Below are 18,340 nucleotides of genomic sequence, written 5' to 3' on the forward strand. Positions count from 1 at the left end.
TAAAAAGAACGCTAGGATAAAATTCCCTTGCAGTTAAAACCTGTACCAATTTCTAATTTCTAACAGATAATCGATAAACGAATACGAAAAATTCCAACACCATTTCAGTTGTTAATCTTTTTTTGCAAGAATATCAATAAGTATGTTTATTGCTTTTTTGAATTATTGTCAACGAAAGTTTCACATTTAATGTTAATATCACATGCATTGGTCCTGTAACCTTAATAAAACCATAGCTAGCTACCACTAGTTCCCTGTTTCTTTGTAAGTACACCGGTGTCCCTTAACAAACAATAAAAATGTTAGAACAAAAATACGAGAGCCAACGTGCAAGTAAAGCTAGGAGGAACCCGTCCCTTAAACAAGCTCGTAACCAAATATTTCCTCTAGACTGTAGTCAAAATTTCTAAAATCCTCTTCGTAGAGTAAATACAACCGCTTCAGGGTTTCCGAAGGAATGTCGTTAAAGTAATGGATTAAACGCTCCCGTGTGCTGGAAGATTTGTACACCATTGGAAAGGTTAAACCGTGCGCACCGACCAAATGCAGTGCTAGAGAGGAATCGTCCGCCAACGTTTCATATTTGCCTATAACATTGTAGTGTATCAAACATGGGTGGCAAAGGTTCGACATCGGTTCCCAGTGTTCGTTAAAGGACATGGTTCCATTTTTGCTCAGCTCCGGCGTAAGTAAGTACTGTACGAATTCGTTAAACGTTACATCATCAGCATTGGTGAGCGATTCATTGGTGGCGTGCATACGAAAAGATTTGATGATTGTTCGGCCAATGCGAGCCTGTAGAAAAAAAAAAGAAGTATAAAATAGTTGGCATTAAATACGTACAGATTGCACTTTGAACCGTGCTGTACCCGTCGCAGATACCTGAAAGTATTTGGCACTTTTGGAGTTTGCCTCCAGCTTATTGCGGAAGGCGGACAAAAGTCTTTCAAACGGGTGTCGAACCAAAATGAATCGGTTGTAATCTGACAGCACAGCAATTTTTTCCTCATCGCTCAGCATTTGAAACGTCTCAAACATTCCGGAAGCATGTGCCAGATCAGCAGGAATTTGTAATGGATCCGTGCCGTTCCATTTGTTTATCAAAATCATCATGACACGTTTCCAGTTGGTGCATGCTACCTGAAAAGGTAAAGGAAAGTATGAAAAGCGAGCAAGAGTGGAACTTTTGCTGAAGTATTTCACTACCTTTGGTACATAACAGTACAGAAACTTATGTTCACGATCGATTAGCAGATGATCCGCTGGAAGTTGTTTCAGCTTTTCCATCCGTTCCGCAACATCATCCTTAACGTTGTACTGGCAGGACTTTTGTAGAACGTCTTGGCGGTATAGATTGTTCGCCTGTGTTAGCTCGTACTCGTACTCCTTGTATCCGGATGTTAGTATAGAATTGCCCGTATCTTCCACAGGCCAATCACTAGCCTCCAGACACGACAGCAGCAGGGTGGAAAACATAACCGTTCTCCACGTGACACACATTTTGAATATTATTAGAATGTTACATTAATTGGAAGGAAGTTTAACTTTTCTCTTGGCGCGAACCACAGCACAATTCCTTTGGTCATCGGGAGTTTCTGGTTCGGATTGTGGCGTATCTATGCTTTCACGCGGCCCACATTCCTTCAGCAGGTGATTCCCACATTGTTGCTCAGGTGGTTTGTTTACAGTTCAATGTCACAAACAACAATGCGTGATCGTTCCAGCTAAGCTCTAATCAGTGGAGAAAAAGTGCAATGTTGATTGTTTTGTCATTGGGCACACTAAAACGACTGCTAAATGGTTCGTTTATGCGAATGTACCTGTATTTTTCCAGAAACATAATCTTCTTACTACCTAAAACAACCGGAAAAAAATAAAACTAAAACTGTTTACGGGCAACAGGCTGGACAACAACTCTACCGATCGCCATGTTGGATTATTTGACAGCGATTGGGAATAGTAGCACTGCTGTCGAGAGTGATAGAGACAGGGGTCAAAATTGATTTTTATTTATTACGGTGAGTTTTTTCCTTAGATTTCGCGATGATGGAAATGCATGTTTCTGAAAATTTATGGTGCCATTTGAGCTTGTGAAAGTTGTTGGGATTTTTTATTATAATCTAAAAAACTTTGATCGGTGTTCCTTTTCTACGATTGTTGTACGAACTCGGTTAGGCTATGGAGTATCATTTTTGAACCAACATCATACGAGGTCAGTACTTGCAAGTTTGTATGCTGCGGTAAAAAGGCAGGTTTAGCTTGAGAAGTATGGGGCTGTTCTGGTTAAATAGCACGCATCAGGGTCAAGTTATGTGTTTTATTGTAGCGTTTTATATGTATCGGATTAATTGTATTTATAGAATATTCGTTTCAATGCTCATAGAAGCACTCTTACGTACTAACACAAAACAAAAAACACTCCAAAGAAAAGGTTTGAACGGCTTCCGGAAAGTGTAACATAATTAAACGGAGGACATACTTTTACACTATCTACTTGGTTCATCCCCTGTGCTGACATCTGAAACGAAGCGTCAAAACAATGATTGAAGGAGAGGAAATTGTTAAGCAATCCCTGAAGAATACTCACTTTTACCATCACAAGCAACAATTTTCACTTTGTCCACACGAGCAAACTCGTGCACCTCACGAAACTCCACATCGTTCAACATCAGCGTCCAAACGTTGTCACAGAAGCGATAGGTGTTCAGTTTGGCGGCTTTGAAAGTGACACGCGACTTTACCCGGTTCGAAAGTGCCGCATTGATGGATTTATCGAACTGCACCAAAACTCGTCCAGCCAGTTGCGGGGTGATTTGTCCATACTAATAGAAACAGGCAAACATTACAAGCAAGCTAACGTCGGGCAGCATTGCGTGCCATATGGTACACCGATACGGCCGGAAGATCTATCATACCTGTATGAGCTCGTCCAGACTTTCCTGCAGCGTGTTGCCAAGGGTTGTGTTCCGGTACAGCTGGTAGGACATATTCACTTTCCGTACAACGATTTATACCAAGTGCAGTGTTGTAATTGTCTGATCGTTCACTTCCCGCAAGTTTGTGGTTTTCCAAAATGAAGCAGCTTGATTGGGTGGTGAGAAAATCAAAACACAACTAATGACAGTTGTCGCCAGGGATTGGCAAGCAGTGTGACAGTTGTAAAATGGCAAGACGTTTTGCTGCATGGACAAAATAGTTCAAACAAACCGTTGAGATAGACAATTTAAAAAATGTTCATTTTTAATATTATGCTATATGGTCGGTGTGTTTGACTTTTATTAACTGGTTAAAAAAAAAATAAACGGAGAGTATTGAATAAAAATGTTGTAACAGATAATGTAAAAAAAATACTGGTAGGTAATAGTTAAAATGGTTTGGAAATAATTTGCATTCTAAGTAGTTTTACATTATTTGACTTCCTCTGAGTAGTGTTTATAAGAAAGTCTTTGATTTATTTAGTTTAGAATGTAAATAAGACGGAACTAATGAAGGGTAAGATCGGTCATATAAACGAATACCTTTCCGGTATTCGAATTTAATAAGCGAAAGTTAGAATATGAGCAAATGAATATATTGACCGTTGGAAATTTTGTTGTGTTGATCTGTTCGTGCTCTATTTACCCAACACCGTTCCCCCCTATAACATATTGAATCTTCCATTCCCCAAGAGTCCTCCCATGTCCAGTCTCTGATCATCGTATTGCCACCGCACTAGTTTTGAATGGTAATCCGATACTTTCTATTGCTTTCTGATCACGCACTCTAAACGGTGGCGATGCACGAAACCCGCCTCATCCACCAAATGGAGATGATTGTTTGCCCGCATCGTTTTTCCCGTGGTCGGAACGAAAGCATACTCGCCCGAGAGTCCATTAGTGGAAAGAAGTTCATTTACAAAGCCACGCGCATAACGAATACCTTGCCCCGCAGAGGTAAAAAATATTTGAATGCCTCATGCGGCACCCCGAAGGAAAAGGTAATCGACGCACTGTGTTTGGAGATGATTAAAAATAAACGGAATTATTTCGAATCGTAAACTAACTCCTGGCTGTCCGTGATGGACGCGATACCCGTAGAGTGTCCACGAATCGATCAGTGTTTGGTTTGGATGAGGAGCGTTGGGTGCAAACAGTGCCCAAGTTACTCCGGCTTCTTCTAAAATGCTTTTCCGTTTACCTTTGTTCTATTCAATCTTGCGCGCGCTCTCGCGGGATATGTTTATTTTGGACGATAAATGTCAACTTCCCGAGCCGAAAAAAGGTAGGACCGTAGTCCGTGGGCTGCAGCGAGACAGGGGCACGGGGTGGTATGTTGGCACCACAAAAATTTCCGTTCTTACGGTCCTATGATGAAGGGATTCAGAAGGTGAAAGGGAAGTAGGATCAGACAGTCGGGAAACGATCACACGGTTCGATGAAATTAATGACGTTGACAGAAGGAAGCGTTCCCGCTTGACGACGGAGACGATCGGAGTCGATGGGCAAAGATTTCTTTTCCAAATTTCTCCCCCCCCCCCCCCCCCCCCCTCAAACAATGTGACACAGATCCTACGGGTAGGATATTGTTACCCTAAAAAAAAGAAGAAGAAAAGCCAAGGAGGGCTTGGCCGGAACGGAAAATTTGCCTGTTTTCCCACCAATGCCGCTCTGTTGCTGTCGGTCGTTATTTTCCTTTTAATTGAAATGAATGTTGTCCGGGGTCGGCTCTGCTTGAACCGTGGTACGACCCGACCGGGTGGAATGGGCGGCAGCTGGAGTAATTTTAAGATTTTTCCAACTCAACTAGCACGCACATGCGGCGGGGTAGTGTGTTGTGTCTTGGTGCGGAAGTTTGCAAAAGGGAAACGTTAGATTGATGGTGACATCGTGACAGAACGATGGTTGAGATTTGCTTTCAATTATTCATCAATCGCGTACTGCCAAGGTACACATTATCAATCCGAAGGGGGCGACTGTATTATGTTTGTGTATTTGTGTGCGTAAGTGTGTATATGTTTGTATGTGTGCGAGTGTAGGACAAATAAAACCTAGCCCAGCGGAAAACTGCCACCGAGCACGGCGGCGTGCCTCCAGCTGGACCAATAAAGTTGAATAAAAATAAACATAAATATCAAGGGAGCGAGCGAGCTTTGCCTGGGCAATAAAATGTGAACAAGACAAAGGAATCGTAAAAAATCATAGCACCGAGGAAAACGGTAGCTAATCAAGCGAAGGACCGAATATATTAGTACAAGTAGCCCGCAGGCTAAGCACATACCTTATGCCTTATGCACCAGAGAAGCCAGTGCGCTAACGGCACGGACAGCGATGAAACATACAGTCGAGTAATTAATCTTCAATTTGTGTGCTTAAATTTTGAAGATCCACCATCCAGTGGGACATGGGAAGTACACGAAAACACTCGTTCAAATTAAGGTCTATTTAAGGTTCTTCCTAATACAATAGAATTGTTCCTCCCGACAGGTATTTGCCACCTATATTCTGCCATCTTTGTGCTCTATTGTTTATGCTATGTAGTGGGATCAACCACCAGCGATCCTGCAATTCCGAAGTTTTGTAGAAGCCAGCTCGACTAGACTAGACTCCCTCGTCTCGTTCGTTGCCATCGTCAACGAACGATGTGTGGATGCAGCTGGCCGTGCGGTTGTTTGTTTTATGAAATACGTATTACCAGGGCGCAGGGCGAAAAAGGCATTCATCCGTTTGTTGCGCTCATAAAAGTGTGCATCTACACAGAACGGACGGAATATTAAGAGGCGCTTAGGTTTTCTTGATGTGTTCGAATTTCTGATTTCATGTTTGAAGATGGGTGTTGCGAGCGCATTGGCAGCCTTTCCGCTCCGGTTTACAAGGTGTTTGAACGCCAGGAAATGGATTTTTTCCAAAGGATTGATTTAAATGAAGAACAAGAAACGAACGAACGAAAGAGTTGCACTGTTTAATTAGGTCTTTCATAATTCGTTTTATACCTCGTTTCATACAACATAACGAGGAAAAGAAATTTTGAAACTATTTGCCTACCTATGAATTTGAGTTATTTCACCTATAAGCAATCTCATTCAAATCCCATCCGGACCGTTCCCCTCTAGTAAGGACTGACTATCGAACTACGTGGCATCAGAAAGTCTAGTGCGCGTCTAGTAGTTAGACGAAGGTTTTCACTATTTTCAAATCCAGAGTCATATTGTTTCATTTCACGGGCAGTCGAAGTTGATCAAAATCTTATTTTAAATTTTCGCGTGAATATGCCTTGTCCAAAGTACTTTCCTCCTTTATAGTCTACTGATATATGTTTCTTTTGGTGGATTTGTTAATTTAATTAAAATATTTCTTGGGATTTGATCCACGGACATGCCACGTGGAACCCTTGGAACACGTGGAACACGTGGAAGCCGGACCGCATTTCAGCAATTTTCTGCTTTTTCTGTTGTTTAATCAAAACTTAAAAATAAAGCATTAGTTAAAATCAATTATAAATTCTTTGCGGACTGCAGAGTAATAGTAAAGATCCCTGCACATCGATCCCTCATCAGTTCGAAACACACGATCAATAGAATGTATACCAAAGCAGAACGTATAAAAACACAGCGAAGGACAAAAAGAAAAATAAAAACAACCGTATTTGCCTCAGCCGGCAGCAAATGTTTCCCAACCCAATGGAAAATCCATCTTACGGTCACATTTTTTCCTTCCATCCCAGCCGACCCAGCCCGCTCCGAATGGTACTTAAAATAAACAGCAATCATTTCGGTCTGTTGTTATTGGGTGTCGGGTTTTGTGTGTTGTCTGCGTGCCAGCGGTCTAGTTTGGATTTGTTTTTCTTAATTACAAACTACTTAAGCGATATCGATTGTTTTGCTTCTCGATTTTGACAGCGATATGCCCGATCGTAGCATTCATTCGTAGTTGCGATCGGGAGCTCCGGAGGCCCGAAGGTAGGGAAACGTGAATCGAGCACCCGCCGATCGTAGCAGCTATTCATCTTATTAATTGTGCGCCTTCGTACAAAACGAAGGATGAGGCTCAAGAAGGGTACGGGACTGGAATATCGTTTGCCGCACTTTAGTGGTCAGCCAGGCTGCGCTGAAGGAATGATAAATTTAGTTTGAATCCACTGGGTACTGGCCCTGGAAAAGCTTGCGGCTTTACGCTGACTTCTTGCTTGCTTCCTTCCAGAGGAAATAAATCATTTCTTTAATTTTTGTTTGTCATTTGTCACCGAAGCAGATTTTCGAGCATCCGTCGTCGAAGGATAGAGGACGACCGAGGCCACGGAGATTCGAACATGGTAGCACGTTTGTCTTTTCGTGTCTATTCGTGTGTATTCCCCGTACCGCCACGGTGATGGGATTTTGATGCGACGAGGAAAAACTATCCGAATTAACTGCAGAGCTCAACAAGGTCCGATGAAGAGATGGGTAGTATTAGAGGTAATGGTGGCGCTGGTAGTACTGGGTTTGGTGGCGAAGGCACCGAACGGAATGAAATGAATTATGGTTCCGTAGGTCGTTAAACGGAGCAGCTCGCTCGGGATGGTAGATGGTGCGGTCGGAATCGGAAAAAACAGGTGTTACGCGTAACAGCAAGGTTAGAATGGCTGGAACGAGCTGGCACTGATTGTAGCGGACGCTGGTAGCGCACACGAGCGATAGGAAAAGCGCCACCATAGCCAATGCAGAATTTGCCGGCCACGGTTGTCGCCCGGGTTGCCCTCGGTTGGGGCTGCATGATGTGTAACGATTTGCTTTTAATGTGTTTGATGTTTGACTTTGTTTTTATGATGGCATTTATCTCACTGCAAAGCTTACCGGCTAAGCTGGCTGCGGTTGTTTGCTGCACTGTTTGTGTGTGAGTGTACGTTTTTGCCATTACTTCTATTGTGCTGTATGGTTGATCGATTTCACGATTGGTTTTATATTTAAAATGAATTATTTTTATTGCTTCAGCTGGATGTTAATTTAATTAAAGGTTATGGAGTGATAAAAAAGATGTTCCACGCGATGATGTGTATCATCGCGACATCACGGCATTAAAGAGTGAAGATCGATTGAATTATAATTTTGTATAAAAGTGTATCTGGCTCCATCGCTGTTTGAAAGTAAAATTTTCTCTTTGCATCGAAAGGAAATGTATTTTATGTGGCACATAAAAGTATATTAATTTTGAATGTACTATAATATTCTGTCTTGTGTATGAGTGTACGGTACGCTTGAATTTATCGCTTTGTAAGCCATTTAATGATTTCATGGATATCCATTCTTTTAATCATTTTCTCATGCAACAGATTTCAATCGCCAGATGATGAGGAATCAAAAAGATGATCCCTTTCTTCTTCTTTGATACCTTTGATAACCTCAAGTTGCCTTGGGGTGCCATTTTCCGTTTTTTTACTTGTAAAATCAGGTGAATAGTTAATCCTTCGTATAGGGGAAAAAATAGATAACATTCATCGGGCCAACATGATAGTATTCATAACATCTCTATATTCTTCTAATATCTTCTAACATTTTACCTTTTCTGAAAAAGGTATTGTCTTAATTTAACGGCCAGTTTACAATTTTTGCTATTTATGTGAAGCAATGCACACTGATTTTTTTTCTAATTTTGTTTACACTTCTTCATTAAAAAAGCTTACGACTTAACAATTAGAGTGTATACATTCAAATATACAATAATAAGTGGCGGCTCGGTGGGTGTAGGCGACATCGGCGCCGGTTTTCAAACGGCAGGACCGAGGTGGAAAAAAGAGATAAATCCCATCCGGAGCCGGGAGGACGTAGTGAGGACTGAATATCCAACTACGTGGTATCGGCAAGTCTAGTAAGCCATTTCGATGGCCGACGAAACCTTGGAGATTGTTATTAAGCCAAGAAGAAAAAGATATGCCATATAAATGTACAAGATATAAAAAAATCTAAATATGAAATAAAATCGTATTTTGAGTATAACAGTTGCACCGTAGAGAGCTTAAAACGCTTAATAAAATGAAGCTAAAATATTTGTACTTTACCGAAGGTTGTCTTGAGTTTCACGTAGTTTTGGGCGATTTTAAAAATCATTAAATAGCAGAGAAAAATATTTTCCAAACATTTGTATAGTTATGTGTCACAAATCATATTAAAATGTGTGTAAAATCGATACGGCACTGGACCGTCATATTCAATTGTAAATAAAATGTGTGTAAAATCGTACAATAATTTTCAAAACATGTATTCAATGATTCAATAACGGGGAGAAAACGCTATGTTAATATTTTGTTATTACACATAGTCACCACAGAATATAAATAAAATAAACGTATTTAATGATTTGCTAGAACATAGCATACTATACTATAGAACTTACTGTCTGTTGGATATATAATACAATATATTAATACATCAGGAGATAGGCAATCCACCTTACACGAACACACGAACTAACGCCATCTATGCGTAAAAGTAGGAACTACCATCACCATATTTGAATTACTATATGAATTAAGTAACACAAAATTTATACATCACTTACGAAGCACGGCGGCTCATGGTTCTTGGAAATCGATTGAATAAATGAGTTTTAGTGAAGAATCTTCAACAAAAGGCTTTTGGAGTAGAATTTATTTCGTATCCCGAGTCTGTCTAGCTCTGAAATCTTACCAAGGTGTAGAATTCTTGGCGTGTAGCCGAAGAAAGACACTTCAGAGCGTTCTCCGGCAGTGTCTCGAAGCCTGAGTTGGAATTCAAATTCTCTTCCGTAGGCGTAGGAGTAGGCCGTAGCTCTACAATTTCTTTATACCAATTGTGGCTACATATCGCTTCCATTTTTACCTTTCCTACTACTTTTTTTTATTCTAAAAAAACAAGTATGCGTATAGTTATGTTAAGGACTGTTCGACAACGAGTTAAGGAATGAGGGGATTTTGTATAAGAATGTTTTCTCCGTAATAATTCCACTCTACTATACTATTACATTGAAAATGCCTGAAGCTAATAGAGTCTAAAAGTATCGCGTTAAGGAAATTTAGCGCCGATTAAAAATCAGCACTGTTGCTGGCAATTATATTATTTGACAATAAGACGTAGAGCCGTCTTTTTTAGTGAAATATATTTTTTTTATTTATAAAGGACGGCCAGGCCGTATTGCTTACAATAAACTTAAAAGTAAGATACTCCTTCCATCTTTGCTGGGAGATATTTCCTTCTCCGAGCCGTGAAAAGGCATCATATATATATATGATGCCAAAGGCTCGGTTCCGTTGCGTATATATCGTCATCCAAATCCAAAGTCGTGTTCATAGCGAGGGTCTTATCGTGTGGTCTTATCGTTATTCCGGGGTGTATGTGGGCGTTTCCATGCTCGCAGTCCTGATGGTAGCGGGGGTCTTGATCGTTTTCCATTTCAAAGGTTCCTTGATTGTGTCCAATCTTGAAGTCTTCCTCTCCCTTTCGCTGCTATGTCTGTCCATAGCATCGGCCGGTGCAACTTCTTCCATATGGTACCCAACCCTTCACGCATCGTACTCATTCATACATTCATTCATTCATCCATTCATTCATCATCATTCATACAAGCGAGGTACAACATGTATAAGACAGACAAACAGTGGGAGTAAAGGGGGAATGGGATCACACTAATAATCCGTTAGCACGGCAGAAGAGAAAGATTACTCTCAGGTAGACCTCGTCGCAGTCTCCCAGCAGGTCCCGAATTGGAGTGTTTGGCAACTTTCCAATGCCCCGGACTGCGTCTAACAAGGCGGGTCGAGCAGCCTCGTATGCCACACAAGACCATAGAAGATGATCTATGTCGTGGTATCCGAGGCCGCAGCCACATACTTTGCAGTAGACCTGTCCTATACGCTGGAGATGCGCGCCCAAAGCGAAATGATTAGACCTAAGCCTAGACATCATTCGAATGAACGCACGATCACCTGAGATGCCGTGGAACCAAGGCTGCAAGGACACTTGGGGAGTGATCGAATATAGAAACCTCCCGAGCTCATCGGTGTCTTACAAACTCTGCCTCCGAGACATGCAGAGAGACTGCGGGGCACGCATGTACTCGTGAGGTGTGATAAGCATGTCGAAAAAGGACCCTTCCGAAGCACTCTTTTTGGCCAATTGTTCTGCCTTTTCATTGCCGAAGATACCGCAATGTGCAGGCAGCCAAACAAGATATATCCGGAATGATTTCTGAAACAATGAGCTTAAGACCTTTAATATTTCTTTTACGAAGTAGTCCGGGCTCTTAATAGCCTTCACAGATTTTAATGCTTCGACAGCGCTTAAACTGTCGGAGAATATAAAATATTCGTCTGGAGGACAAGCACTTATAATCAACAAGGCGTAAAAGATTGCGGCGAGCTCCACTACATATATCGAGCATGGCTGGCGTAGTTGGAAATATGTTTCGGATACAATGTTATATACGCCAAAACGGATGCTCTGCTCTGATGAGGATCCGTCAGTATAAAAATGGTTGCTTTTAAAATGACCATTCTTTTCCACAAAAATGCTGGGAATTGCTGTCCTGCGAAGACTATCGGGGATAGACTTGGTTTGCTTTCTCAACGAGGTGTCTACTCTAAACCGGGAACTGCAGGACCCAGGTAAGCTGGCACGATTTAAATTAGCTTGAGTGCCAGTGTGTACCTGTAAGGAGGTAAAATCATGAAAGGTTTTCATGATTTTACATTTAGTTGTGAAATATTTTAATATAATTAAAATCAATACTTCCTGTATTGCAAATTGTAGAATCAAAATACAGAAGAAAGATTTAGATGCAATTTGTTTTCAACTGCTTTGCGGTCTTGGCCTGCCGCAGCAGAACCCGGCTCTGTCCGTGTGGACGGCCTAAAAGAACTTTCTGAGCTGGGTCGTCCGGTGCCATGCGTATAACATGGCCAGCCCATCGGAGTCTGGCGAGCCTAATTCGCTGCACGACAGTGAGGTCGTCATACAGTTCGCACAGCTCGTCATTGTACCGGCTCCTCCATTGCCTTTCCACAGATACGGGGCCAACGATTCTTCTGAGCATTTTCCTCTCGAACGCGGCTAAGAGGGCTCTGTTTTGGACAGGGTCCGTGTCTCAGAGGCATATGTGAGTACTGGGACTGTAAAGGTACGGCACAGTCCCAACTTCGACCGTCGCGACAGGTTTACACAATATTACTTTTTATATTTTATATTTATATTTCAATCCAGCTTACGATACAACAAAATAAATATTAATTATACTTGCTGATTATCATAAAGAATCCTTTTACAAAATATGATTAAGTTCAGAAAAGGATTTGGTCCCTGGATTCATAACGCAAATATGAAAAGCTTACAAAACTTGTTTCAATAATTAAAATCAGGAAACGCTTGCAATAAGCGTTACAATCTTGAAAAAATCTTGGTAAAATTTAAACAATAACTAGAATGTAATACAAATCATATATTTCATAAAGAATATGTAATCTAAACTATGCAACACATCAGACGCTATTCGAAAGCAAAAGTAGTTTTTTTCTATTAATATACGAACACGAATTGCAACATCTTGAAAATCTAAAACACAAAACCTATTTTGAGCTAAATATACAAAAAAGTATTAAACATAATGTACAAAGAATAGATATGTTTTTTAGCAGAAATAATGTCTAGTAATGTTTTTCAGTTTTTTTTGGTGAAATGTTTAGTCCAAAAGGACTAAAAGAAAAGAAAAGTAAACGTCTGTTTTTACTGGAGATAATTTCCTTCCTTCCGAGTATGAATATTGATTCAAGTATGAATAATTACATCTATCGTTAAAATATTGTTAACTAGAAGGTTATCTGTTTGCACAAAACAATCAAAACAGCGCACCGTTTGTAGCAAAACATCCCTCTGACGGGGCGCACGCTTGCGATGCACCCAGGGAAAAAGCATGTTTTGATTTTGTTTTGCTTGCTGTTATATCTCCCGGGGGTAGGAGGGAAGTGATAGAGGATAGGGGTTAGGTAGATTTTCCATCGGTGTTCCGCGTGGAAATTGGTCACTCAGCTTACGAGAGCTCCCCCGGCACACTCGGCGATAAGAGCTTGGGTGAAAATTCGTCCCACTCGCTGCAACTTCGTGAGTGAGTGCGTGAAAACGCGGAAACACTTCACATCGTTCGGGAATCGGGGAATAACACGCCGTGATCGGTCGTCTCGTAGGAGCTCGGTAAACCTTGGTCACGAAAATGCCGTGAGAGCACACGTACAACGCTCGGGCGTGGTTCGGGCCACATCCAGCCACAGATCGTGTTCGGCTACGGGAAACGCATCACGAATCGGTTTCGGTGGCGTTTGGCTGGTTCGAGCGGAACTCAATGCAGGCAGCTGCGTTAGTTTAGGGGCGTTTTGCGTTAAGCGAACAACAGCTCAGACAGTACGGTGTCACACGGTGTGCGGTGCGTTATCTGCAGATTATCTTACCGAACGAAGTAGTAATCCCGGGAGTGTTTTTTTTTGTGTGTGCTTCGTACAAACGATTCCGAGTGATTCTGTGTGACGTGAGGCTTTTGATTTTCATTTTTGCTGTATGGGGAGTTTCGAATAGAGTTTTAGCTAAGGATGAAATACATCTTAGCAACTTAGCTAGCTCATTGAGGTGGTCGATCAGGTTCTTGATCGTCGCTGGGAAGGTATTTTTGGTTGGAAACTTGTGAAGTGTGGCTAACGTATTGTAATTAACATCTTGAAGCATGCCAACGGAGTTCGAGTGAGATGACAACTTCCTGTTTGGCGCCAAGTGGTGCAAAGATTACTTTTGTCCTGATTGAGATTTACTCATTACTTTAAACTAACGTTTGGTTTGTGCAAGTGTGTCAGTCGCCCAATGAAAACCTAGATAACACCTGCGAGATTACTGTGAATAGTTGTGTGGTGCAGATTATAAGCAAACCATTAAAAAGGTTCATCCTTACGCAAGGGCTCGATACCGCGTTCGACGGAAGGCTCAATAGTGGCCCCATCATCGTCGTCGTCGTCGCTACGGTACCGGCGCACAGGTGAATTTTCAATAAATAATTCTTAATTATTCAGCACGATTTACTCAATGAAATGGTTAGCGGTGAACGAATCCATTTATATTTCACAATAATGTAGATTTATGGAACTCCGTTGCAAACAAATGCGTTTTTGCATCGGATTTTTCGGCAACTCCTCCCCAGCTGGTGCCTCCGCTAGCCCGGCCATTCAAACGTACGGATTTTCGCGTCAAATGAGAGCCGGCGAGCGAAAATGATGGTGTGAAACCCATTAACGAAAGGAAAGTGCATGAAATTCGTTGTGCATGTGTGTGTGTATGTGTGTACGTGTTTTTTTAAAGGGCGTTGGTAGTAAATTAAAAACGGATACAAATCCATTTGTGAAACGGAAGAAGCAACCGTAAAGGGGAGGAAAAAATAAAATGAAGTAAAAAGAAAGAATAGTGCAGTGATATTTAAATCCAATGCCCGATCCTGATCCCTGCAACGAGTGAAAAGAGCTGCCGCGAAGAATAAAACGGAAGAGGATACAAATGTGTGCACCGGTGCCAAATGTGCTATAAAATGAGCCGCCAGACGGATGAAATCATTGGCTAGTCATTAAAAAGGGGGCAATTTGTGTGTCAGTGCGTAGTGAAACGTGTATGTTTCACACCCTGTGATAGGGTGTGCATGCGTGTGTGCTTTGGTGTATGTGTGCAGAATCCGTTAAGCGAATTGCGAGCCATCAACAACATTCTACAACGCAACGTTGCGCAAACGGAAGTGTCCGGGACTCCGACTGTCGGGATAAAGAATACAGGTGGAACAGCGACCCAGCAGCAACTGTAGCGGAGTCGCCCTTTACAGGTACGGTAAGGATGCCGGGAAAACTCGGCACTGAGAATTGTGCAAATGATGAATAATGAAAAATTGATTGATAATTATCGAGAACATTCATGGGCTATTGGGCGGCAGGAGATCGTGTGCCGACATGGTGGGCAATGCAGCGTTAGTACGTGAGCATGATTTTAACTTTTGGGTGAACAGTTGAGTCGAATGTGGCATGCTTTTATCAGCATGTTGCGGTTAAATAATTCGTAATTAGTTCGGTTTCGGTAGGTCAAATGCCGAGGATCTATGCGACTTAAGGATGATGAATATAGCTTTTCAACATATGCGTCGAGTTTGACACGACTAAGATTAATCATCTTAGCAACACAGTGAAGCACAGTAAATCATTTAACACGTTGACTCACATTACACAGTTTGTTTTACATAATCGGCACATCCGCGTCTAAACTGGAACAGGTTGCTCGCATCTTTAAATTCCGCTGGCATCCTATTGTACATTTGGATTCCTTTGAAGAATAGAGAGTTTCTAGCTCCCTGGGAAAATATGTGCGGTATTCTTGGTGCATCGGCGCTGCGTGTACAGTATCGATGTACGTCTGAACCACGCACTATTCTTTCCCCCAAATACCCAGGCAGCATGCCTTTTACTAGCTTGTGTATAAAGGTCATAGTTTGATACACAATCCTTTGTTCAACCGACATCCATTGAAGGATATCCAGCATCACAGCAGACGATGTACGTCGACCACAACCTAACACAAGCCTCATTATACGGTTTTGCAAGCGCTGCAGCCTGCTTAGTTGGCCTCTACTGCCAAGAAACAAGATTGTCGATCAGAAATCAAAGTGTGATGATATTATTGATTTGTAGAGCTGAATTTTCCCAACTAAGTTGAGATCGTTCGCTAGTGTACTCATCACTCCACACTTTTTGGCAACTTTGGCGATGACCCAGTCTATGTGAGCGTCGAATTTCAACTTTTCGTCCAGTAAGACCCCCAGGTATTTGACCTGGTGGACTCGATCGATTCGTTCCGAATTTATGACGATAGAAGGAAGGCTGACTAGCTCCCGCCCCACAATACCAAACCGCTCAAGAGTTTTCAACATTAAGGGTTTAGATATTGTCTCAAATGCTTTTTTTCAAATCCAAAAAGACAGCAATTATCGAATACTTCTGTTCCATTAGCACTTTCCATTTCGCCAGTACAAGATTCAAGGACGTTTCACAGGAGTGACCCTCCCTGTATCCCGACTGTTCCCGGATCAGCAGCTCATTATTGTTAAGGAACTGTACTAGTTGTTCCTTGACAACAATCTCTAACACTTTTTCGAGGACGTGAAGCTTGTTAATGGGACGAAAATCTTCCACATTGATAGCCCCAGTCACCTTAGGAATAGGTATAATCAATGATTCCTTCCATGTTTTCGGGAAAATACTCGTTTCCAATGACTCATTTATCACCGAAAGAAGGCTCTCCTTTATAACATGAAAGCAATCCCTAATTGTTTGTGAATTTACATATCCCAGGCCTGCCTTTTTGGTCAGGTTAAAACAAATCGTTTTTAGATGTTCAAGAATGATCCTATGGAATCTGAAACTATACCTTGGCGTCTGAGTGCAACTCAACTCATCGAGCTCACATACAGTTGATATATTTCCATGGATTTAATTGACGCTGTTCACAAAAAACGAATTGAAATTGCTAGCAATTATGGATTCTTCTGTTTCCACCGTTCCTCCAAATTTCTCTAATGAAACAAATTGATTGATCGAGACGGCTTGAAACAAAATGTAAACGATCATTTAACAGTTGCACATGCCATTGAGCAGTCCATGTTTTGTCTCTTATTGTTGTAGCATCTTTGGCATGCGCGTCATAATTTTTTTCCTATCAGAGACGTGACGGTTGGCTAAAACAAGTTGTTCTTGTTGCGGACCGAAATTTGTTGTATTTTTGACGAGTATTTGTAAAAATTCAGAAACAATATTCTCTCTAAATTCTCCTATGCTGATGTTTTTCTTTGTTGCTGTTTTAAAAACAAAGGTTCCCTACAAAAGCACGATTCTTAGCCTAGATTCCTCGTGAATGCTATTGTTTCAAAGCGTGATTTGGTGGCCTAGCGGGCACTTCAGTGGACATGTATAGTGGCAGTCAACGTGTTAAACAATGGAAAAAAGCAAACGAAAATAGACACAAAACGTAGCGTAGAATTAATGTAAGTGTAATAAGCATACAGACATTGGGACTGATCGGGAACTGGGAAATATCTGATTATCCAAGTTGAGACGTATTATTCTTCGCTTGTTCTGGTGACATACTCCAACTACGGTGTGAGCGAAATTGGAGTAAAACTGTAGCTGGTGTCCTCGCCACTATTTAAAAATCCTTTCGTTCTTTGCTTATATTTTTAATGAATTTAGAAACTCTTGTTGTACTTGTTTTATCATTCCTCGACATTTGATTTGTTATTTTATTTCCTCGGTAATGGAGTAGAAACGATCATGCTTTCAATAGTTGTGATCGATGTTTCGGTGTTTCCCAAGAATGTTGTTTGTCATTAGAATATGCAGTATCATACTCGAGACAGGATGGATTGAAAATAATTTGTTGAATTAATCTCATTTAAAATCAACAGGTTTCTGGCAATCCTTATTTGTGGCACTAGGTGTCACTAGCATAGAACCCCGATTTAACCACGGTCATCACAGATCATGGAAGATGGTTGCAGGCTTCGTTTTAAGTATTCTATATGATTTGAATGTTTGTTTTTGTTACATCCAGTTTTAGCTCCAATTCCCATCCAGAGCTTCCTTCTTTAATCAAGATTTGCTATCCTGGTACGGGTAAAATCTGGTAGAAAACGTGAAAATTGGAGACAGTAGCTCCGAAAAAGAAAGATGATGGAATTTGTTTTCCTGGTCTAGGTCATCATGTTGGCCTGCTCTTTTAAAGAGCACGTCGTCGTAACATGCCCCGGTCAACAATAGATCTCCAGGAATCTTCGATCCCTGGCTGCAGCTTCCCATTCATGTAGCTTTAATACAAATTGTGAAATAAACTATTGAATTTTTGGAAAAAAGAGGCCTTCTTCCCGTAGCCATGTTGTGTATCCACTTTAATAATGATCACACATGTTTATTATGCCACTGTTTCGGTGTAAATTTACCGCCGTGAAAGCTTTATTTACAGCAATGGAAGCAGCACAAAAGCATACATCATAAACTGTTCTTTTAACTGAATGGCGATTGTTGTACCATTTGGTAGTTTGGTTTATGAAATCGTGTGACACTTCACTGGTCCTCTTCGTAGGGTAGGGGGACACTTTTTTCCTGCGACCTACACACAAAGCTTCCTACCTGTTACTGCTTATATAGCAGAAGTTGCTTGCTTTAAGGCCCACAAAACATACGTTCTGCTTTGCTTCATTCGTGTGTGTGTGTATGTGTTTGCTGGGATGATGCTTCTTGCTATTAGTTCTTCGAGCGAAGCGGGCCAGAGTTTTTCTTTTTGTAAGCTGCTGCTGCT

At 41.3% G+C, this 18,340-nt stretch overlaps 3 protein-coding genes across 3 annotated transcripts in view; 1 reads left to right on the forward strand and 2 right to left on the reverse strand.

The window, feature by feature from the left end:
• Nucleotides 1–18,340, forward strand: part of LOC126557466 (polypeptide N-acetylgalactosaminyltransferase 16-like) — a 359,463-nt gene that overhangs the window by 95,072 nt on the left and 246,051 nt on the right. The gene's annotated exons all lie outside the window — the stretch shown is intronic.
• On the reverse strand, nt 264–1,515 carry LOC126558531 (carbohydrate sulfotransferase 11). The gene is made up of 3 exons (XM_050214555.1): nt 1,207–1,515; nt 883–1,140; nt 264–795 (listed from the first exon to the last, which is right to left on the reverse strand). The coding sequence occupies exons 1-3, from the start codon at nt 1,498–1,500 to the stop codon at nt 358–360; spliced, it is 990 nt and encodes a 329-aa protein (XP_050070512.1). The 5' UTR covers nt 1,501–1,515; the 3' UTR covers nt 264–357.
• LOC126559471 (transcription initiation factor IIA subunit 2) lies at nt 2,440–3,018 on the reverse strand. The gene is made up of 3 exons (XM_050215635.1): nt 2,916–3,018; nt 2,588–2,822; nt 2,440–2,518 (listed from the first exon to the last, which is right to left on the reverse strand). Exons 1-3 carry the CDS (start codon nt 2,985–2,987, stop codon nt 2,487–2,489), a joined length of 339 nt encoding a protein of 112 aa, XP_050071592.1. The 5' UTR covers nt 2,988–3,018; the 3' UTR covers nt 2,440–2,486.

This window comes from Anopheles maculipalpis, chromosome 2RL (assembly GCF_943734695.1).
Source record: "Anopheles maculipalpis chromosome 2RL, idAnoMacuDA_375_x, whole genome shotgun sequence".
NCBI classification, from domain to species: Eukaryota; Metazoa; Arthropoda; class Insecta; order Diptera; family Culicidae; genus Anopheles; species Anopheles maculipalpis.